Source organism: Procambarus clarkii, chromosome 71 (genome assembly GCF_040958095.1).
Source record: "Procambarus clarkii isolate CNS0578487 chromosome 71, FALCON_Pclarkii_2.0, whole genome shotgun sequence".
Lineage (NCBI taxonomy): Eukaryota > Metazoa > Arthropoda > Malacostraca > Decapoda > Cambaridae > Procambarus > Procambarus clarkii.
In genome coordinates, this window is record NC_091220.1 from 11,730,816 (window position 1) to 11,755,304 (window position 24,489).

A 24,489-nucleotide genomic window follows, 5' to 3' on the forward strand; every position below is an offset into this window, starting at 1 on the left:
TCAGGGCCACGGGTGTATAAGCCAGGGGGTTGTATCATCAGAGCCACGGGTGTATAAGCCAGGGTTGTGTCATCAGGGCCACGGGTGTATAAGCCAGGGTTGTATCATCAGGGCCACGGGTGTATAAGCCAGGGTTGTGTCATCAGGGCCACGGGTGTATAAGCCAGGGTTGTGTCATCAGGGCCACGGGTGTATAAGCCAGGGGGTTGTGTCATCAGGGCCACGGGTGTATAAGCCAGGGGGTTGTGTCATCAGGGCCACGGGTGTATAAGCCAGGGTTGTGTCTTCAGGGCCACGGGTGTATATGCCAGGGTTGTGTCATCAGGGCCACGGGTGTATAAGCCAGGGTTGTGTCTTCAGGGCCACGGGTGTATAAGCCAGGGTTGTGTCATCAGGGCCACGGGTGTATAAGCCAGGGTTGTGTCATCAGGGCCACGGGTGTATAAGCCAGGGTTGTGTCATCAGGGCCACGGGTGTATAAGCCAGGGTTGTGTCATCAGGGCCACGGGTGTATAAGCCAGGGTTGTGTCATCAGGGCCACGGGTGTATAAGCCAGGGGGATGTCATTAGGGAGAAGCCATCAACCAGCAGTAAGGTTGGGGGCGCCACTCCTCCTAGCTCTCAGGACAATTACTCTGGCATTTCAATAATTGTTGTGCTTGGTAATGCGAGGCCGTTGTTGGTATTACTTCCTTGTATGTCTCTCCCGGTCATACAGCTCATCTTAGTGCTAAACCTTTTGGTTGCTTTATTATTATTACACCAGGTGTACACACACTCTTATTGTAGCTGCTAAACTGTATGGTATTGGTTTGATTCAATTTATTAATATTAAAAACTTTGCTGCTGTGCTGCTTCCCATATTCACACTGCACAGTTGATGAACCTTTTGTTGTCATGTTGTCTGAGCACGAGCTGGGTATTACCACAATACCTCCTTCTACGTATTGTACAATACGTACTACGTACATATTGTACAATACGTACTACGTACATATTGTACAATACGTACTACGTATGTATTGTACAATACGTACTACGTATGTATTGATGACAAATGTACTACGTACATTTTGGTAGCTGTCTTTTCTGTAAACATATATTGTTGAATGTGCCCAAAAGGTTAAGACCCATGAGTCTAACACGAATATGCTCTATTTACCTTACATATTCTTCACCTGAAAAGGAAGTTGAAAAATAAACTCTCCAAAGTCCCTATTTACAGTTTGATTGTGGTTGAGGCTGAGAGATGCCTCCTTAACTCTTAACATTGTGTAAGGCCTTCAATGATCACTACTTGCTCTACAATATATATCTGAGGATCAGGTGAAGGTAATTCTCTAATTAGCGTTTCTCTAATTGGTCAGGTTATCTTCAGATGATTTCGGAGCTTAGCGTCCCCGCGACTAGGCCTCCTTTTTGTTACACATGCCCCAGGAAGCAGCCCGTAACAGCTGTCTAACTCCCAGGTACCTATTTAGTGCTAGGTGAACAGGAGCATCTGGGGTGAAAGAAACTGTGCCCGATTGTTTCCGTCTCCACCGGGATTCGAACTCGGAACCTCAGGACTACGAATCCGAAGCGCTGTCCACTGAGTTGTAAGGTAAGGGCCACTGTATCTTGTCAATCTCCCATTTGCATGATTGCCGGTGATTTCCATCATTGGAAAAAATAAATAAATAAATGAAATGGGAGCCGGTCGGCCAACACGCTGGACTTGTGATCCTGGGTTCGATCCCAGGCGCCGGCGAGAAACAATAGGCAGAGTTTCTTTCACCCTATGCCCCTGTTACCTAGCAGTAAAATAGGTACCTGGGTGTTAGTCAGCTGTCACGGGCTGCTTCCTGGGGGTGGAGGGCTGGTCGAGGACCGGGCCGCGGGGACACTAAAGCCCCGAAATCATCTCAAGATAACGTCAAGAAACACATTAAAACAGGTTAAATGGCTGGTAGACTGTATTGACGTAGTATATTGAGGCTTATCCCAGTTTCTGTGGTCATTATGTCACTTGAGAGAAGCCAAGTGTATTGTTGAGAGTAAATGTTTGGTTGAGGGAGATGTGACGGACACTCTTCTCATCAAACACTGTAACAACACCCTTAATATAAGCCCTGTGGTATAGATATATCACACCCTCATATATGCTTCAATATACCACCTCAATACACCATTTAACCTGTTTTAATTTGTTTATTTATTTGCTTCTTTTGTATTTATTTATCCAACCGGCGGCACCTATGTGCTACTCTCCAGTGTTATTGTTAATTACCTTAACTCCACTATGAGAGAAAACAACATATGTTTTAGCTTTATCATTATTGTAATCTTCCCTTCTCTTTCCAACCCGTCCTCTTATATATAACGTCACTTTTGGCTCGTATGCGCGGCGCTATGACCAAATTTTGGACGTAATTTGAAATGAAATCAACTCACAAAAGTGACGTACTGTTCCGTTTTCTGTTTGAGTCGTCCGGCTTACTCGGTAAGATTAGAAGAGGAAACTTTCAATTAACGTTTTTCATAACTTTTGAAACTTTACGAGAATTTCCTGCCCACCTAACCTACCAGAGGACCCTTAACTTACTGTTGTTCAAAAAAAAATCCCCTACTTTGCCATTATTCCATAAAGTAATGTGTCATCCGCAAGTGTTGTATGGTCAGGTGACCTGCCCCCTCCCTGGCGGGGGGTTGTAAGGTCTGCCCCCACACTACCCCTCTGTAACGGGCTATTCATGCCCGTGCCATCTCTTAGCTGGCTTAACCTTCATCACTCAATTCTCTCTTCCCTCTTTATCTTGCCATCATGAAGGCGAATTGTGCCGAAAACGCCTTCAGCAGTCTCTAATGCTGAAGAATGTGGTTTATCCGCATATATATATATATATATATATATATATATATATATATATATATATATATATATATATATATATATATATATATATATATATATATATATTCGTAGCATAGCAAACTTTCTTGTAAACATATATTGTTGAATATGACAGAAAGTGTAAGTAATTATCAAAAGAAGGCACAAAACCGGGAAGGCTGTGTAGCACCATCAAATGTGCGGGATAATCACAGGCCGCTAAATATCACCAAGGATGACAATATGAGAACAGAAACACATAAGTTGAACGATATCAAAAGTATCTGAGTCACCAAGAATACTATTGAGGGACAGGCGACCGCGGGGGACGGTCGGGAAACAAGACATGCTCGTCCCGGATGTCAGGACATTCAACAAGGATATGCACAACAGTAAGAGGAACAATGTAATTTGGACAATAAGGAGCAGGGCGGCGCTCCATTAAGTGACCATGAGTTAAGCGAGTATGGCCTATACGGAACCTGGCCAGAGCCGTTTCCCATCGCCGGTTACGGGGGTAGGAGGACGGCCACGAGGACACACAACTCTTAAGAGTACGCAGTTTGTTACCAGTAACAGAAGACCAACAAGCCTGCCAATGGGTAAAGACAGAGGAATGGAAAACCGGGGTAAAAGTCGGAATACGGAATACCTTTACGAGAGATGGGACAAGAGCGGACAGCTTCCTTGCGGCAGCATCCGCACGCTCATTTAAAGACACACCAATATGGCTGAGAACCCAACAAAACTCAACCAACTTAACTGGAAATAAGAAACAGCCAATGCTGGATCTGGACAACCACTGGATGAACCGGATTAAAGGCCCCGAGAGCCATGAGGGCACTACGAGAGTCAACAACCAACACGAAGGAGGATTGCCACCGGGAAAGCAAGAGACGAAGAGCATAAAGAATAGCATAAAGTTCTGTTGTGAAGACGCTAGTCTCCGGAGGAAGGCGACACATATAAGTGTGGTCAGGAAGAACAACAGAGTAGCCCACACCGCCCACAGACTTAGACCCATCAGTGAAGATGGGAACGGAGCGGGAGTGAGAAGAAAAGTGCTCAAGGAAGAGGCGTTTCAGAACTGTAGGAGGGGTAAAGGCTTTAGTGATGCGGGTCAGAGAAGTACAAAATTTGGGAAGGGGGACCCTCCACGGGGACAAGGACGGAACAATACAAAGAGAAATATTGTTAATATGAACTGAAAGAGAATCCTGTAAGCGAGATAACCGGACAGAAAGAGGGAGGTGGTGAAGAGGAACAGGAACCACAGGAGGAGCAAGAGTTAAAGCACGACACAGGCGAGAGTGAAGGTGTTGCAAGGACCGCGCAAGATAGCGAAGACAATAGCGGTCACGGCGGTCCTGGAGAGACAGGAAGCCAGTGTCAACAAGCAAGTTGAGAACGAGAGTCGAACAAAAGGCACCAGAACCGAGGCGCAACCCAGTATGGTGCAAAGCATCAAGACGGTGAAGAGTAGAAGGAGAAGCAGACGAGTAAGCAGGGCAACCATAATCGAGCTTAGACAGGACGAGAGAGGAATGTAAAGCAAGGAGAGTGCGTCTATCCCCTCCCCAAGAAGTATGAGACAACACCTGAAGAGGGTAAGGACCTTAGAGCACTCAACATGCAGGTAAGAGATCTGGGGCGACCAAGACAAACGAGTCTCAAAAATCAACCCCAAAAGCTTAGCGGAACCCTTGTACACAAGGGGCGACCATATAGCGACAAAGACTGACGAAGAACGACCCGCTTCCGAGTAAGTCATGGCACAAGTCTCAGACGTAGAGAACCTGAAGCCATGATCGGTGACCCAAGACGACACGGTATCACTCGCAAGTTGAAGCCGGTGTTGAAGGAGAGGCGAACCATCACTCTGACAGCAGCCTCAAGTAGACAATGTCAGCCTCAAGTAGACAATGTCAGCCTCAAGTAGACAATGTCAGCCTCAAGTAGACAATGTCAGCCTCAAGTAGACAATGTCAGCCTCAAGTAGACAATGTCAGCCTCAAGTAGACAATGTCAGCCTAAAGTAGACAATGTCAGCCTCAAGTAGACAATGTCAGCCTCAAGTAGACAATGTCAGCCTCAAGTAGACAATCTCAGCCTCAAGTAGACAATGTCAGCCTCAAGTAGACAATGTCAGCCTCAAGTAGACAATGTCAGCCTCAAGTAGACAATGTCAGCCTCAAGTAGACAATGTCAGCCTCAAGTAGACAATGTCAGCCTCAAGTAGACAATGCCAGCCACAAGTAGACAATGCCAGCCACAAGTAGACAATGCCAGCCACAAGTAGACAATGCCAGCCACAAGCAGACAGTGTCAGCCACAAGCAGACAGTGCCAACCACAAGCAGACAGTGCCAGCCACAAGCAGACAATGTCAGCCACAAGCAGACAATGCCAGCCACAAGCAGACAGTGCCAACCACAAGCAGACAGTGCCAGCCACAAGCAGACAATGTCAGCCAGAAGCAGACAGTGCCAACCACAAGCAGACAGTGCCAACCACAAGCAGACAGTGTCAGCCACAAGCAGACAGTGCCAACCACAAGCAGACAGTGCCAACCACAAGCAGACAGTGCCAACCACAAGCAGACAGTGCCAGCCACAAGCAGACAATGTCAGCCACAAGCAGACAGTGCCACACACAAGCAGACAGTGCCAGCCACAAGCAGACAATGTCAGCCACAAGCAGACAGTGCCAACCACAAGCAGACAGTGCCAACCACAAGCAGACAGTGCCAACCACAAGCAGACAATGCCAGCCACAAGCAGACAATGCCAGCCACAAGCAGACAATACCAGCCACAAGCAGACAATGCCAGCCACAAGCAGACAATGCCAGCCACAAGCAGACAATACCAGCCACAAGCAGACAATGCCAGCCACAAGCAGACAATGCCAGCCACAAGCAGACAATACCAGCCACAAGCAGACAATGCCAGCCACAAGCAGACGATGCCAGCCACAAGCAGACAATACCAGCCACAAGCAGACAATGCCAGCCACAAGCAGACAATACCAGCCACAAGCAGACAATGCCAGCCACAAGCAGACAATACCAGCCACAAGCAGACAATGCCAGCCACAAGCAGACAATGCCAGCCACAAGCAGACAATACCAGCCACAAGCAGACAATGCCAGCCACAAGCAGACAATACCAGCCACAAGCAGACAATGCCAGCCACAAGCAGACAATGCCAGCCACAAACAGACAATGCCAGCCACAAGCAGACAATACCAGCCACAAGCAGACAATGCAAGCCACAAGCAGACAATGCCAGCCACAAGCAGACAATGCCAGCCACAAGCAGACAATGCCAGCCACAAGCAGACAATACCAGCCACAAGCAGACAATGCCAGCCACAAGCAGACAATGCCAGCCACAAGCAGACAATACCAGCCACAAGCAGACAGAAGCACAGCAACAAAGGTCAGAGTGGGATAAGTGTGTGAATAATGGAGATGGTGTAAAGTTCACTGAGTACCCCCCCCCGCCCCAGGGGTCATCCCCCCCTACCCCTGGGGTGTAACACCCCCCCCTTACCTCATGGGCCTTCCTCCCCTACCCCTGGAGTAAGTCCCCCCCTCCTACATACCTACCAGAGGGATCTGTCCCATCACACACCCCATGGGTAAGGAAACCCCTACCTCCACCCCCAGGGGTCAGGCTCCCCATCTCAGGGGTCAGGGCCCCCCCACCCCAAAAGTAAACGTCCTGACTGACGCCCAGGGTAATGAACTCTCCCGTCCCACCCCAGGGTTCAGGTCCCTCTTCCAGCGGAGGGGTGAGAACCACTCTCCCTCCCAGGTGTTAACGCCCTCTTCCTTCCTATCTGTTTTCTTTTTGCCTTGATGTCCAAAGGGAAAGGATGGGGAAGGTAGAGGGATGGGGCGGTGAAGTTCTGGAAGAGGATGCGGGTGTAGTGAGATTGTAGGGATTGAAAGTTGTTCATGGACCTTCTAGTCCCTGGTGGTGGTGGTTCATGGCCCTCGTAGTCCCTGGTGGTGGTTCATGGCCCTCGTAGTCCCTGGTGGTGGTGGTTCATGGCCCTCGTAGTCCCTGGTGGTGGTGGTTCATGGCCCTCGTAGTCCCTGGTGGTGGTTCATGGCCCTCGTAGTCCCTGGTGGTGATGGTTCATGGCCCTCGTAGTCCCTGGTGGTGGTTCATGGCCCTCGTAGTCCCTGGTGGTGGTGGTTCATGGACCTCGTAGTCCCTGGTGGTGGTTCATGGACCTCGTAGTCCCTGGTGGTGGTGGTTCATGGACCTCGTAGTCCCTGGTGGTGGTTCATGGCCCTCGTAGTCCCTGGTGGTGGTTCATGGCCCTCGTAGTCCCTGGTGGTGGTTCATGGACCTCGTAGTCCCTGGTGGTGGTGGTTCATGGACCTCGTAGTCCCTGGTGGTGGTGGTTCATGGCCCTCGTAGTCCCTGGTGGTGGTGGTTCATGGACCTCGTAGTCCCTGGTGGTGGTGGTTCATGGCCCTCGTAGTCCCTGGTGGTGGTTCATGGCCCTCGTAGTCCCTGGTGGTGGTTCATGGCCCTCGTAGTCCCTGGTGGTGGTTCATGGCCCTCGTAGTCCCTGGTGGTGGTGGTTCATGGCCCTCGTAGTCCCTGGTGGTGGTGGTTCATGGCCCTCGTAGTCCCTGGTGGTGGTGGTTCATGGCCCTCGTAGTCCCTGGTGGTGGTTCATGGCCCTCGTAGTCCCTGGTGGTGGTTCATGGACCTCGTAGTCCCTGGTGGTGGTTCATGGCCCTCGTAGTCCCTGGTGGTGGTGGTTCATGGACCTCGTAGTCCCTGGTGGTGGTGGTTCATGGACCTCGTAGTCCCTGGTGGTGGTTCATGGCCCTCGTAGTCCCTGGTGGTGGTGGTTCATGGACCTCGTAGTCCCTGGTGGTGGTGGTTCATGGCCCTCGTAGTCGCTGGTGGTGGTTCATGGCCCTCGTAGTCCCTGGTGGTGGTTCATGGCCCTCGTAGTCCCTGGTGGTGGTGGTTCATGGCCCTCGTAGTCCCTGGTGGTGGTGGTTCATGGCCCTCGTAGTCCCTGGTGGTGGTTCATGGACCTCGTAGTCCCTGGTGGTGGTTCATGGACCTCGTAGTCCCTGGTAGTGGTTCATGGACCTCGTAGTCCCTGGTGGTGGTTCATGGACCTCGTAGTCCCTGGTGGTGGTTCATGGCCCTCGTAGTCCCTGGTGGTGGTTCATGGCCCTCGTAGTCCCTGGTGGTGGTTCATGGCCCTCGTAGTCCCTGGTGGTGGTTCATGGCCCTCGTAGTCCCTGGTGGTGGTGGTTTATGGACCTCGTAGTCCCTGGTGGTGGTGGTTCATGGCCCTCGTAGTCCCTGGTGGTGGTGGTTCATGGCCCTCGTAGTCCCTGGTGGTGGTTCATGGCCCTCGTAGTCCCTGGTGGTGGTGGTTCATGACCCTCGTAGTCCCTGGTGGTGGTGGTTCATGGCCCTCGTAGTCCCTGGTGGTGGTGGTTCATGGCCCTCGTAGTCCCTGGTGGTGGTGGTTCATGGCCCTCGTAGTCCCTGGTGGTGGTTCATGGACCTCGTAGTCCCTGGTGGTGGTTCATGGACCTCGTAGTCCCTGGTGGTGGTTCATGGCCCTCGTAGTCCCTGGTGGTGGTGGTTCATGGCCCTCGTAGTCCCTGGTGGTGGTGGTTCATGGCCCTCGAAGTCCCTGGTGGTGGTGGTTCATGGCCCTCGTAGTCCCTGGTGGTGGTGGTTCATGGCCCTCGTAGTCCCTGGTGGTGGTGGTTCATGGCCCTCGTTGTCCCTGGTGGTGGTGGTTCATGGCCCTCGTAGTCCCTGGTGGTGGTTCATGGACCTCGTAGTCCCTGGTGGTGGTTCATGGACCTCGTAGTCCCTGGTGGTGGTTCATGGCCCTTGTAGTCCCTGGTGGTGGTTCATGGCCCTCGTAGTCCCTGGTGGTGGTTCATGGACCTCGTAGTCCCTGGTGGTGGTGGTTCATGGCCCTCGTAGTCCCTGGTGGTGGTTCATGGCCCTCGTAGTCCCTGGTGGTGGTGGTTCATGGCCCTCGTAGTCCCTGGTGGTGGTGGTTCATGGCCCTCGTAGTCCCTGGTGGTGGTGGTTCATGGCCCTCGTAGTCTCTGGTGGTGGTGGTTCATGGCCCTCGTAGTCCCTGGTGGTGGTTCATGGACCTCGTAGTCCCTGGTGGTGGTTCATGGCCCTTGTAGTCCCTGGTGGTGGTGGTTCATGGCCCTCGTAGTCCCTGGTGGTGGTTCATGGCCCTCGTAGTCCCTGGTGGTGGTTCATGGACCTCGTAGTCCCTGGTGGTGGTGGTTCATGGCCCTTGTAGTCCCTGGTGGTGATGGTTCATGGCCCTCGTAGTCCCTGGTGGTGGTGGTTCATGGCCCTCGTAGTCCCTGGTGGTGGTTCATGGCCCTCGTAGTCCCTGGTGGTGGTGGTTCATGGCCCTCGTAGTCCCTGGTGGTGGTGGTTCATGGCCCTCGTAGTCCCTGGTGGTGGTGGTTCATGGCCCTCGTAGTCTCTGGTGGTGGTGGTTCATGGCCCTCGTAGTCCCTGGTGGTGGTTCATGGACCTCGTAGTCCCTGGTGGTGGTTCATGGCCCTTGTAGTCCCTGGTGGTGGTGGTTCATGGCCCTCGTAGTCCCTGGTGGTGGTTCATGGCCCTCGTAGTCCCTGGTGGTGGTTCATGGACCTCGTAGTCCCTGGTGGTGGTGGTTCATGGCCCTTGTAGTCCCTGGTGGTGATGGTTCATGGCCCTCGTAGTCCCTGGTGGTGGTGGTTCATGGCCCTCGTAGTCCCTGGTGGTGGTTCATGGCCCTCGTAGTCCCTGGTGGTGGTGGTTCATGGCCCTCGTAGTCCCTGGTGGTGGTGGTTCATGGCCCTCGTAGTCCCTGGTGGTGGTTCATGGCCCTCGTAGTCCCTGGTGGTGGTTCATGGCCCTCGTAGTCCCTGGTGGTGGTGGTTCATGGCCCTCGTAGTCCCTGGTGGTGGTGGTTCATGGCCCTCGTAGTCCCTGGTGGTGGTGGTTCATGGCCCTAGTAGTCCCTGGTGGTGGTGGTTCATGGCCCTCGTAGTCCCTGGTGGTGGTGGTTCATGGCCCTCGTAGCCCCTGGTGGTGGTTCATGGACCTCGTAGTCCCTGGTGATGGTGGTTCATGGCCCTAGTAGTCCCTGGTGGTGGTTCATGGCCCTCGTAGTCCCTGGTGGTGGTGGTTCATGGCCCTCGTAGCCCCTGGTGGTGGTTACTGCCTGGTGGGGATCTTCGGGGTCTGGGACATACAGGTGGAGGTTCATGTGGTACAGCTGCCTTCAGGCCAAGCAGCTGAGCTAAGTGTTTAATGGCATGATGTTGAGTGTCTCAGGGATCTGGTCTGTCCTTACCCTGTCCGCCAGCGTCAGGACTGCCGCGAAGCGCAGTGAAGTGTTTTGTTCACGTTGGATCTTCAGCATGTTGGTTTTGTTGGTAAGGTTCAGGGGGACATAAGGTACTCCAGGCTGGCCCTTATCATCGTTCTGTACACGGGTCAAGACCCCCTCACCTCAGGGGTCAAGACCCCCCTCACCCCAGGGGGTCAAGACCCCCCTCACCCCAGGGGTAAGGTGTGACGACGCCATCTGTTGAGCGCACCCGACCCCAATTCACGAGGTAAGTCGTGACTGTGTGGGCAGTTACCTGAGACAAGACACACACACACCTTCACTTACAACTGAGAGAAAGGACTTACTTGAGTCTGGCGAAGATGCCGTCGGCGGCCCTGGCGAAGAAGGGGAGGGAGTAAGCGATGACCCAGGCGCCCGAGGCCCCACAGTCGTAGAGAGGGCTGGGGGCCCAGAGCCCGTCCTCCTCCTGAGTGAGGGCCCCCGAGGGTGAAGGTGATCCTTCAGGTGTCAGTGTGGCATTGATCCTCCGTCGACCCCGCCTGCAGGGAGAGAGAGACACCACGCTGTTAACTTATGTTCTGTGCTTGTCTTACACCGGTACAACACTACCTCTATGGTACCTCTATGGTACCTGTATGGTACCTCTATGGTACCTCTATGGTACCTCTATGGTACCTCTATGGTACCTCTATGGTACCTGTATGGTACCTCTATGGTACCTCTATGGTACCTCTATGGTACCTGTATGGTACCTCTATGGTACCTGTATGGTTCCTGTATGGTACCTGTACGGTACCTCTATGGTACCTCTATGGTACCTGTATGGTACCTCTATGGTACCTCTATGGTACCTCTATGGTACCTCTATGGTACCTCTATGGTACCTCTATGGTACCTCTATGGTACCTCTATGGTACCTGTATGGTACCTCTATGGTACCTGTATGGTACCTGTATGGTACCTCTATGGTACCTGTATGGTTCCTGTATGGTACCTGTACGGTACCTCTATGGTACCTCTATGGTACCTGTATGGTACCTCTATGGTACCTCTATGGTACCTGTATGGTACCTCTATGGTACCTCTATGGTACCTCTATGGTACCTCTATGGTTCCTGTATGGTACCTCTATGGTTCCTGTATGGTACCTGTATGGTACCTGTATGGTTCCTGTATGGTACCTCTATGGTACCTCTATGGTACCTGTATGGTTCCTGTATGGTACCTCTATGGTACCTGTATGGTTCCTGTATGGTACCTGTATGGTACCTGTACGGTACCTCTATGGTACCTGTATGGTACCTGTACGGTACCTGTATGGTACCTGTACGGTACCTGTACGGTACCTGTATGGTACCTCTATGTTACCTGTATGGTACCTGTATGGTTCCTGTATGGTACCTCTATGGTACCTGTACGGTACCTGTATGGTACCTCTATGGTACCTGTATGGTACCTGTATGGTTCCTGTATGGTACCTGTATAGTACCTGTACGGTACCTGTATGGTACCTCTATGGTACCTCTATGGTACCTGTATGGTTCCTGTATGGTTCCTGTATGGTACCTGTATGGTACCTCTATGGTACCTGTACGGTACCTGTATGGTACCTCTATGGTACCTCTATGGTACCTCTATGGTACCTCTATGGTACCTCTATGGTACCTGTATAGTACCTGTACGGTACCTGTATGGTACCTCTATGGTACCTGTATGGTACCTGTATGGTACCTGTACGGTACCTGTATGGTACCTGTATGGTACCTGTATGGTACCTGTATGGTACCTGTACGGTACCTCTATGGTACCTCTATGGTACCTCTATGGTACCTGTATGGTTCCTGTATGGTACCTGTATGGTACCTGTATGGTTCCTGTACGGTACCTCTATGGTACCTGTATGGTACCTGTACGGTACCTGTATGGTACCTCTATGGTACCTGTACGGTACCTGTATGGTACCTCTATGGTACCTGTATGGTACCTGTATGGTTCCTGTATGGTACCTGTATAGTACCTGTACGGTACCTGTATGGTTCCTCTATGGTACCTCTATGGTACCTCTATGGTACCTGTATGGTTCCTGTATGGTTCCTGTATGGTACCTCTATGGTACCTGTATGGTTCCTGTACGGTACCTGTATGGTACCTCTATGGTACCTCTATGGTACCTCTATGGTACCTGTATGGTTCCTGTATGGTACCTCTATGGTACCTCTATGGTACCTCTATGGTACCTCTATGGTACCTGTATGGTACCTGTATGGTTCCTGTATGGTACCTGTATAGTACCTGTACGGTACCTGTATGGTACCTCTATGGTACCTCTATGGTACCTGTATGGTTCCTGTATGGTTCCTGTATGGTACCTGTATGGTACCTCTATGGTACCTGTACGGTACCTGTATGGTACCTCTATGGTACCTCTATGGTACCTCTATGGTACCTCTATGGTACCTCTATGGTACCTGTACGGTACCTGTATGGTACCTCTATGGTACCTGTATGGTACCTGTACGGTACCTGTATGGTACCTGTATGGTACCTGTATGGTACCTGTACGGTACCTCTATGGTACCTCTATGGTACCTCTATGGTACCTGTATGGTTCCTGTATGGTACCTGTATGGTACCTGTATGGTTCCTGTACGGTACCTGTATGGTACCTCTATGGTACCTGTATGGTACCTGTACGGTACCTGTATGGTACCTCTATGGTACCTGTACGGTACCTGTATGGTACCTCTATGGTACCTGTATGGTACCTGTATGGTTCCTGTATGGTACCTGTATAGTACCTGTACGGTACCTGTATGGTTCCTCTATGGTACCTCTATGGTACCTGTATGGTTCCTGTATGGTACCTGTATGGTACCTCTATGGTACCTGTATGGTACCTGTACGGTACCTGTATGGTACCTCTATGGTACCTCTATGGTACCTCTATGGTACCTGTATGGTTCCTGTATGGTACCTCTATGGTACCTCTATGGTACCTGTATGGTACCTCTATGGTACCTCTATGGTACCTGTATAGTACCTGTACGGTACCTGTATGGTACCTCTATGGTACCTGTATGGTACCTGTATGGTACCTGTACGGTACCTGTATGGTACCTGTATGGTACCTGTATGGTACCTGTATGGTACCTGTATAGTACCTGTATGGTACCTGTATGGTACCTGTACGGTACCTCTATGGTACCTGTATGGTACCTGTATGGTTCCTGTATGGTACCTGTATGGTACCTGTACGGTACCTGTATGGTACCTGTACGGTACCTGTATGGTACCTGTACGGTACCTGTATGGTACCTGTACGGTACCTGTATGGTACCTGTACGGTACCTGTACGGTTCCTGTATGGTACCTCTATGGTACCTCTATGGTACCTCTATGGTACCTCTATGGTACCTCTATGGTACCTGTACGGTACCTCTATGGTACCTGTATGGTACCTGTATGGTACCTGTATGGTACCTGTATGGTTCCTGTATGGTACCTGTATGGTACCTGTACGGTACCTGTATGGTACCTGTACGGTACCTGTATGGTACCTGTATGGTACCTGTACGGTACCTGTATGGTACCTGTATGGTACCTGTATGGTACCTGTATAGTACCTGTATGGTACCTGTATGGTACCTGTACGGTACCTCTATGGTACCTCTATGGTACCTCTATGGTACCTGTATGGTACCTCTATGGTACCTGTATGGTACCTGTATGGTACCTGTATGGTACCTGTATGGTACCTGTATGGTACCTGTATGGTACCTCTATGGTACCTGTATGGTACCTGTATGGTACCTGTATGGTACCTGTATAGTACCTGTACGGTACCTGTATAGTACCTGTATGGTACCTGTATGGTACCTGTATGGTACCTGTATGGTACCTGTATGGTTCCTGTATGGTACCTGTATGGTACCTGTATAGTACCTCTATGGTACCTGTATGGTACCTCTATGGTACCTGTATGGTACCTGTATGGTACCTGTATGGTACCTGTATGGTACCTGTATGGTTCCTGTATGGTACCTGTATGGTACCTGTATGGTACCTGTATGGTACCTGTATGGTACCTGTATGGTACCTGTATGGTACCTGTATGGTTCCTGTATGGTACCTCTATGGTACCTCTATGGTACCTCTATGGTACCTCTATGGTACCTGTATGGTACCTGTATGGTACCTGTATGGTACCTGTACGGTACCTGTATGGTACCTGTACGGTACCTGTATGGTACCTGTATGGTACCTGTATGGTACCTGTATGGTACCTGTACGGTACCTGTATGGTACCTGTATGGTACCTGTATGGTACCTGTACGGTACCTGTATGGTACCTGTATGGTACCTGTATGGTACCTCTATGGTTCCTGTATGGTACCTGTACGGTACCTGTATGGTACCTGTATGGTACCTGTATGGTACCTGTATAGTACCTGTACGGTACCTGTATAGTACCTGTACGGTACCTGTACAGCACTGTATCTGGGGTCACAAATGCAGTCCTGGGGTCATGTGACTGGGGTCACACACCTGGGGTCATGTGACCCCCCAGGTAATACCGACAGGAAGTACACTGTGTCTACACTAACACCCGCGATACATATTTACCATCAGGTAAATAAAGGCATCACATATAAGGAGACGACCTCCAAATTTCTCGCCCTGCCCAGGAATCGAACCCCGGACCATGCCATACAGAGCCTCAACTTACCCACTCACGACAGAGTGTACAGCTGGTTTTATGAACACGTACGTCACGTGACGTACACGTGACGTTTACAAACGTTCACGTAACACCAGTACTGTAACACCCCAGAGACTAACACCAGTACTGTAACACCCCAGAGACTACCACCAGTACTGTAACACCCCAGAGACTAACACTTGTACTGTAACACCCCAGAGACTACCACCAGCACTGTAACACCCGAGACTAACACCAGCACTGTAACACCCCAGAGACTAACACTTGTACTGTAACACCCCAGAGACTACCACCAGTACTGTAACACCCCAGAGACTACCACCAGCACTGTAACACCCCAGAGACTACCACCAGCACTGTAACACCCCAGAGACTACCACCAGTACTGTAACACCCCAGAGACTAACACCAGCACTGTAACACCCGAGACTAACACCAGCACTGTAACACCCCAGAGACTAACACCAGCACTGTAACACCCGAGACTAACACCAGCACTGTAACACCCCAGAGACTAACACCAGTACTGTACCACCCCAGAGACTACCACCAGTACTGTAACACCCCAGAGACTAACACTTGTACTGTAACACCCCAGAGACTACCACCAGCACTGTAACACCCCAGAGACTACCACCAGCACTGTAACACCCCAGAGACTACCACCAGCACTGTAACACCCGAGACTAACACCAGTACTGTAACACCCCAGAGACTACCACCAGTACTGTAACACCCCAGAGACTACCACCAGTACTGTAACACCCCAGAGACTACCACCAGTACTGTAACACCCCAGAGACTACCACCAGTACTGTAACACCCCAGAGACTACCACCAGTACTGTAACACCCCAGAGACTACCACCAGCACTGTAACACCCCAGAGACTACCACCAGCACTGTAACACCCGAGACTAACACCAGCACTGTAACACCCCAGAGACTAACACTTGTACTGTAACACCCCAGAGACTACCACCAGCACTGTAACACCCCAGAGACTACCACCAGCACTGTAACACCCGAGACTAACACCAGCACTGTAACACCCCAGAGACTAACACTTGTACTGTAACACCCCAGAGACTACCACCAGTACTGTAACACCCCAGAGACTACCACCAGCACTGTAACACCCCAGAGACTACCACCAGTACTGTAACACCCCAGAGACTACCACCAGTACTGTAACACCCCAGAGACTACCACCAGTACTGTAACACCCCAGAGACTACCACCAGTACTGTAACACCCCAGAGACTACCACCAGTACTGTAACACCCCAGAGACTACCACCAGCACTGTAACACCCCAGAGACTACCACCAGTACTGTAACACCCCAGAGACTAACACTTGTACTGTAACACCCCAGAGACTACCACCAGTACTGTAACACCCCAGAGACTACCACCAGTACTGTAACACCCCAGAGACTACCACCAGCACTGTAACACCCGAGACTAACACCAGCACTGTAACACCCCAGAGACTAACACTTGTACTGTAACACCCCAGAGACTACCACCAGCACTGTAACACCCCAGAGACTACCACCAGTACTGTAACACCCCAGAGACTAACACTTGTACTGTAACACCCCAGAGACTACCACCAGCACTGTAACACCCCAGAGACTACCACCAGCACTGTAACACCCCAGAGACTACCACCAGCACTGTAACACCCCAGAGACTAACACTTGTACTGTAACACCCCAGAGACTACCACCAGTACTGTAACACCCCAGAGACTACCACCAGCACTGTAACACCCCAGAGACTACCACCAGCACTGTAACACCCCAGAGACTACCACCAGCACTGTAACACCCCAGAGACTACCACCAGTACTGTAACACCCCAGAGACTACCACCAGCACTGTAACACCCCAGAGACTACCACCAGCACTGTAACACCCCAGAGACTAACACTTGTACTGTAACACCCCAGAGACTACCACCAGCACTGTAACACCCCAGAGACTACCACCAGCACTGTAACACCCCAGAGACTACCACCAGCACTGTAACACCCCAGAGACTACCACCAGCACTGTAACACCCCAGAGACTACCACCAGTACTGTAACACCCCAGAGACTACCACCAGCACTGTAACACCCCAGAGACTACCACCAGCACTGTAACACCCCAGAGACTACCACCAGTACTGTAACACCCCAGAGACTACCACCAGCACTGTAACACCCCAGAGACTACCACCAGCACTGTAACACCCCAGAGACTAACACTTGTACTGTAACACCCCAGAGACTACCACCAGCACTGTAACACCCCAGAGACTACCACCAGCACTGTAACACCCCAGAGACTACCACCAGCACTGTAACACCCCAGAGACTACCACCAGCACTGTAACACCCCAGAGACTACCACCAGTACTGTAACACCCCAGAGACTACCACCAGCACTGTAACACCCCAGAGACTACCACCAGCACTGTAACACCCCAGAGACTAACACTTGTACTGTAACACCCCAGAGACTACCACCAGCACTGTAACACCCCAGAGACTAACACTTGTACTGTAACACCCCAGAGACTACCACCAGTACTGTAACACCCCAGAGACTACCACCAGCACTGTAACACCCCAGAGACTACCACCAGCACTGTAACACCCCAGAGACTAACACTTGTATTGTAACACCCCAGAGACTACCACCAGCACTGTAACACCCCAGAGACTAACACTTGTACTGTAACACCCCAGAGACTACCACCAGCACTGTAACACCCCAGAGACTACCACCAGCACTGTAACACCCCAGAGACTACCACCAGCACTGTAACACCCCAGAGACTACCACCAGTACTGTAACACCCCAGAGACTAACACTTGTACTGTAACACCCCAGAGACTACCACCAGCACTGTAACACCCCAGAGACTAACACTTGTACTGTAACACCCCAGAGACTAACACTTGTACTGTAACACCCCAGAGACTAACACTTGTACTGTAACACCCCAGAGACTACCACCAGTACTGTAACACCCGAGACTAACACCAGCACTGTAACACCCCAGAGACTAACACCAGCACTGTAACACCCCAGAGACTACCACCAGCACTGTAACACCCCAGAGACTACCACCAGCACTGTAACACCCCAGAGACTACCACCAGCACTGTAACACCCGAGACTAACACCAGCACTGTAACACCCCAGAGACTAACACTTGTACTGTAACACCCCAGAGACTACCACCAGCACTGTAACACCCCAGAGACTACCACCAGCACTGTAACACCCCAGAGACTACCACCAGCACTGTAACACCCGAGACTAACACCAGCACTGTAACACGCCAGAGACTACCACCAGCACTGTAACACCCGAGACTAACACCAGCACTGTAACACCCCAGAGACTAACACTTGTACTGTAACACCCCAGAGACTACCACCAGTACTGTAACACCCCAGAGACTACCACCAGCACTGTAACACCCCAGAGACTACCACCAGCACTGTAACACCCCAGAGACTACCACCAGCACTGTAACACCCCAGAGACTACCACCAGCACTGTAACACCCCAGAGACTACCACCAGCACTGTAACACCCCAGAGACTAACACTTGTACTGTAACACCCCAGAGACTACCACCAGCACTGTAACACCCCAGAGACTACCACCAGCACTGTAACACCCCAGAGACTACCACCAGCACTGTAACACCCCAGAGACTACCACCAGCACTGTAACACCCCAGAGACTAACACCAGCACTGTAACACCCCAGAGACTAACACTGTACTGTAACACCCCAGAGACTACCACCAGCACTGTAACACCCCAGAGACTACCACCAGCACTGTAACACCCCAGAGACTACCACCAGCACTGTAACACCCCAGAGACTACCACCAGCACTGTAACACCCCAGAGACTAACACCAGCACTGTAACACCCCAGAGACTACCACCAGCACTGTAACACCCCAGAGACTACCACCAGCACTGTAACACCCCAGAGACTACCACCAGCACTGTAACACCCGAGACTACCACCAGCACTGTAACACCCCAGAGACTACCACCAGCACTGTAACACCCCAGAGACTAACACTTGTACTGTAACACCCCAGAGACTACCACCAGCACTGTAACACCCCAGAGACTACCACCAGCACTGTAACACCCCAGAGACTACCACCAGCACTGTAACACCCCAGAGACTACCACCAGCACTGTAACACCCCAGAGACTACCACTTGTACTGTAACACCCCAGAGACTACCACCAGCACTGTAACACCCCAGAGACTAACACTTGTACTGTAACACCCCAGAGACTACCACCAGCACTGTAACACCCCAGAGACTACCACCAGCACTGTAACACCCCAGAGACTACCACCAGCACTGTAACACCCCAGAGACTAACACTTGTACTGTAACACCCCAGAGACTACCACCAGCACTGTAACACCCCAGAGACTACCACCAGCACTGTAACACCCCAGAGACTAACACCAGCACTGTAACACCCCAGAGACTACCACCAGCACTGTAACACCCGAGACTAACACCAGTACTGTAACACCCCAGAGACTAACACTTGTACTGTAACACCCCAGAGACTACCACCAGCACTGTAACACCCCAGAGACTACCACCAGCACTGTAACACCCCAGAGACTACCACCAGCACTGTAACACCCCAGAGACTACCACCAGCACTGTAACACCCCAGAGACTACCACCAGTACTGTAACACCCGAGACTAACACCAGTACTGTAACACCCCAGAGACTAACACTTGTACTGTAACACCCCAGAGACTACCACCAGTACTGTAACACCCCAGAGACTACCACCAGCACTGTAACACCCCAGAGACTACCACCAGCACTGTAACACCCGAGACTAACACTTGTACTGTAACACCCCAGAGACTAACACCAGCACTGTAACACCCCAGAGACTACCACCAGTACTGTAACACCCCAGAGACTACCACCAGCACTGTAACACCCCAGAGACTACCACCAGCACTGTAACACCCCAGAGACTACCACCAGCACTGTAACACCCCAGAGACTACCACCAGCACTGTAACACCCCAGAGACTACCACCAGCACTGTAACACCCGAGACTAACACTTGTACTGTAACACCCCAGAGACTACCACCAGCACTGTAACACCCCAGAGACTACCACCAGTACTGTAACACCCCAGAGACTACCACCAGCACTGTAACACCCCAGAGACTACCACCAGCACTGTAACACCCCAGAGACTACCACCAGCACTGTAACACCCGAGACTAACACTTGTACTGTAACACCCCAGAGACTACCACCAGTACTGTAACACCCCAGAGACTACCACCAGCACTGTAACACCCCAGAGACTACCACCAGTACTGTAACACCCCAGAGACTAACACCAGTACTGTAACACCCCAGAGACTACCACCAGCACTGTAACACCCCAGAGACTAACACCAGTACTGTAACACCCCAGAGACTAACACCAGCACTGTAACACCCCAGAGACTACCACCAGCACTGTAACACCCCAGAGACTACCACCAGTACTGTAACACCCCAGAGACTACCACCAGCACTGTAACACCCCAGAGACTAACACCAGTACTGTAACACCCCAGAGACTACCACCAGCACTGTAACACCCCAGAGACTACCACCAGCACTGTAACACCCCAGAGACTACCACCAGTACTGTAACACCCCAGAGACTACCACCAGCACTGTAACACCCCAGAGACTACCACCAGTACTGTAACACCCCAGAGACTACCACCAGCACTGTAACACCCCAGAGACTACCACCAGTACTGTAACACCCCAGAGACTACCACCAGCACTGTAACACCCCAGAGACTACCACCAGTACTGTAACACCCCAGAGACTACCACCAGCACTGTAACACCCCAGAGACTACCACCAGTACTGTAACACCCCAGAGACTACCACCAGCACTGTAACACCCCAGAGACTAACACCAGTACTGTAACACCCCAGAGACTAACACCAGTACTGTAACACCCCAGAGACTACCACCAGCACTGTAACACCCCAGAGACTACCACCAGCACTGTAACACCCCAGAGACTACCACCAGTACTGTAACACCCCAGAGACTACCACCAGTACTGTAACACCCCAGAGACTACCACCAGCACTGTAACACCCCAGAGACTACCACCAGTACTGTAACACCCCAGAGACTAACACCAGTACTGTAACACCCCAGAGACTAACACCAGTACTGTAACACCCCAGAGACTACCACCAGCACTGTAACACCCCAGAGACTACCACCAGCACTGTAACACCCCAGAGACTACCACCAGTACTGTAACACCCCAGAGACTACCACCAGTACTGTAACACCCCAGAGACTAACACCAGCACTGTAACACCCCAGAGACTAACACCAGCACTGTAACACCCCAGAGACTACCACCAGCATTGTAACACCCCAGAGACTACCACCAGTACTGTAACACCCGAGACTAACACCAGTACTGTAACACCCCAGAGACTAACACCAGTACTGTAACACCCGAGACTAACACCAGTACTGTAACACCCCAGAGACTAACACCAGTACTGTAACACCCCAGAGACTACCACCAGCACTGTAACACCCCAGAGACTACCACCAGTACTGTAACACCCCAGAGACTACCACCAGTACTGTAACACCCCAGAGACTACCACCAGTACTGTAACACCCGAGACTAACACCAGTACTGTAACACCCCAGAGACTACCACCAGCACTGTAACACCCCAGAGACTACCACCAGTACTGTAACACCCCAGAGACTACCACCAGCACTGTAACACCCCAGAGACTAACACCAGCACTGTAACACCCCAGAGACTACCACCAGCACTGTAACACCCCAGAGACTAACACCAGTACTGTAACACCCCAGAGACTAACACCAGCACTGTAACACCCCAGAGACTAACACCAGTACTGTAACACCCCAGAGACTAACACCAGTACTGTAACACCCCAGAGACTAACACCAGTACTGTAACACCCCAGAGACTACCACCAGCACTGTAACACCCCAGAGACTACCACCAGTACTGTAACACCCCAGAGACTAACACCAGTACTGTAACACCCCAGAGACTAACACCAGTACTGTAACACCCCAGAGACTAACACCAGTACTGTAACACCCCAGAGACTACCACCAGTACTGTAACACCCCAGAGACTACCACCAGCACTGTAACACCCCAGAGACTACCACCAGCACTGTAACACCCCAGAGACTAACACCAGCACTGTAACACCCCAGAGACTACCACCAGCACTGTAACACCCCAGAGACTAACACCAGCACTGTAACACCCCAGAGACTACCACCAGCACTGTAACACCCCAGAGACTAACACCAGTACTGTAACACCCGAGACTAACACCAGTACTGTAACACCCCAGAGACTACCACCAGTACTGTAACACCCCAGAGACTAACACCAGTACTGTAACACCCCAGAGACTAACACCAGTACTGTAACACCCCAGAGACTAACACCAGTACTGTAACACCCCAGAGACTAACACCAGTACTGTAACACCCCAGAGACTACCACCAGCACTGTAACACCCCAGAGACTAACACCAGTACTGTAACACCCCAGAGACTAACACCAGCACTGTAACACCCCAGAGACTACCACCAGCACTGTAACACCCCAGAGACTAACACCAGTACTGTAACACCCCAGAGACTACCACCAGCACTGTAACACCCCAGAGACTAACACCAGTACTGTAACACCCCAGAGACTAACACCAGTACTGTAACACCCCAGAGACTACCACCAGTACTGTAACACCCCAGAGACTAACACCAGTACTGTAACACCCCAGAGACTACCACCAGTACTGTAACACCCCAGAAACTAACACCAGTACTGTAACACCCGAGACTAACACCAGTACTGTAACACCCCAGAGACTACCACCAGTACTGTAACACCCCAGAGACTAACACCAGCACTGTAACACCCCAGAGACTAACACCAGTACTGTAACACCCCAGAGACTAACACCAGTACTGTAACACCCCAGAGACTAACACCAGCACTGTAACACCCCAGAGACTACCACCAGCACTGTAACACCCCAGAGACTAACACCAGTACTGTAACACCCCAGAGACTAACACCAGTACTGTAACACCCCAGAGACTAACACCAGCACTGTAACACCCCAGAGACTACCACCAGTACTGTAACACCCCAGAGACTAACACCAGCACTGTAACACCCCAGAGACTAACACCAGCACTGTAACACCCCAGAGACTACCACCAGCACTGTAACACCCCAGAGACTACCACCAGCACTGTAACACCCGAGACTAACACCAGTACTGTAACACCCCAGAGACTACCACCAGCACTGTAACACCCCAGAGACTAACACCAGCACTGTAACACCCCAGAGACTACCACCAGCACTGTAACACCCCAGAGACTACCACCAGCACTGTAACACCCCAGAGACTAACACCAGCACTGTAACACCCCAGAGACTACCACCAGCACTGTAACACCCCAGAGACTAACACCAGCACTGTAACACCCCAGAGACTACCACCAGCACTGTAACACCCCAGAGACTACCACCAGCACTGTAACAGCCTCCTCACCATCACTGCCGCCTCAGTAGTGATGGTGAGAGTGTGAGGGTGAGAAGCATGGTGATAGTGTGAGAGAGAACAGCAGTAGTACAAGTGCCTGTGATAGCCCCGAGGCTGAAGGTAATTGCCTCGTTTACACACCGAGACACTAACGACATAATGGCATGTAATAGCCCGGCTGTAAGTTGTAGTTAACTGAACACGACAACGACTGTTACTGGCAGCATGACAGGCACTTGTCACGTCATTACTGTGTGTGTGGTGTGTGTGTGTGTGTGTGTGTGTGTGTGTGTGTGTGTGTGTGTGTGTGTGTGTGTGTGTGTGTGTGTGTGTGTGTGGGGGGGGGGGGGGGGGGCATGAACCACCCATCACCCCCCCATACACAAGGCAGTGTGGACGAGTAACACGTAAGAGAGAGCTACCAGCGAGCAGTAACGAGCCAGTAACGTCAGGTCGTCCCATCAACATGGGTCAAGTTCCCGGTAACGCCCGACACGCCTCTCTTGTTATTATGTCTAATACATCTCTACTACTGCCTGTGACACCTTCTGGCCCTCATGGTAAGATTACTAGTGTGGAGCAGCCACACTGACCACAAGTGTCACTAGTGTGGAGCAGCCACACTGACCACAAGTGTCACTAGTGTGGAGCAGCCACACTGACCACAAGTGTCACTAGTGTGGAGCAGCCACACTGACCACAAGTGTCACTAGTGTGGAGCAGCCACACTGACCACATGAGTCACTAGTGTGGAGCAGCCACACTGACCACAAGAGTCACTAGTGTGGAGCAGCCACACTGACCACATGAGTCACTAGTGTGGAGCAGCCACACTGACCACAAGAGTCACTA

At 51.4% G+C, this 24,489-nt stretch overlaps 1 protein-coding gene across 4 annotated transcripts in view; it reads right to left on the reverse strand.

Annotated features, from left to right (window-relative positions):
• Nucleotides 1-24,489, reverse strand: part of LOC123745534 (G-protein coupled receptor 158 smog) — a 108,585-nt gene that overhangs the window by 60,328 nt on the left and 23,768 nt on the right. For all 4 annotated transcript variants that reach the window (XM_069312007.1, XM_069312009.1, XM_069312006.1 and 1 more), the window contains exon 3: nt 10,590-10,784. In XM_069312007.1, the coding sequence (XP_069168108.1) occupies nt 10,590-10,784 (195 nt within the window). The remainder of the gene's footprint in view (nt 1-10,589; nt 10,785-24,489) is intronic.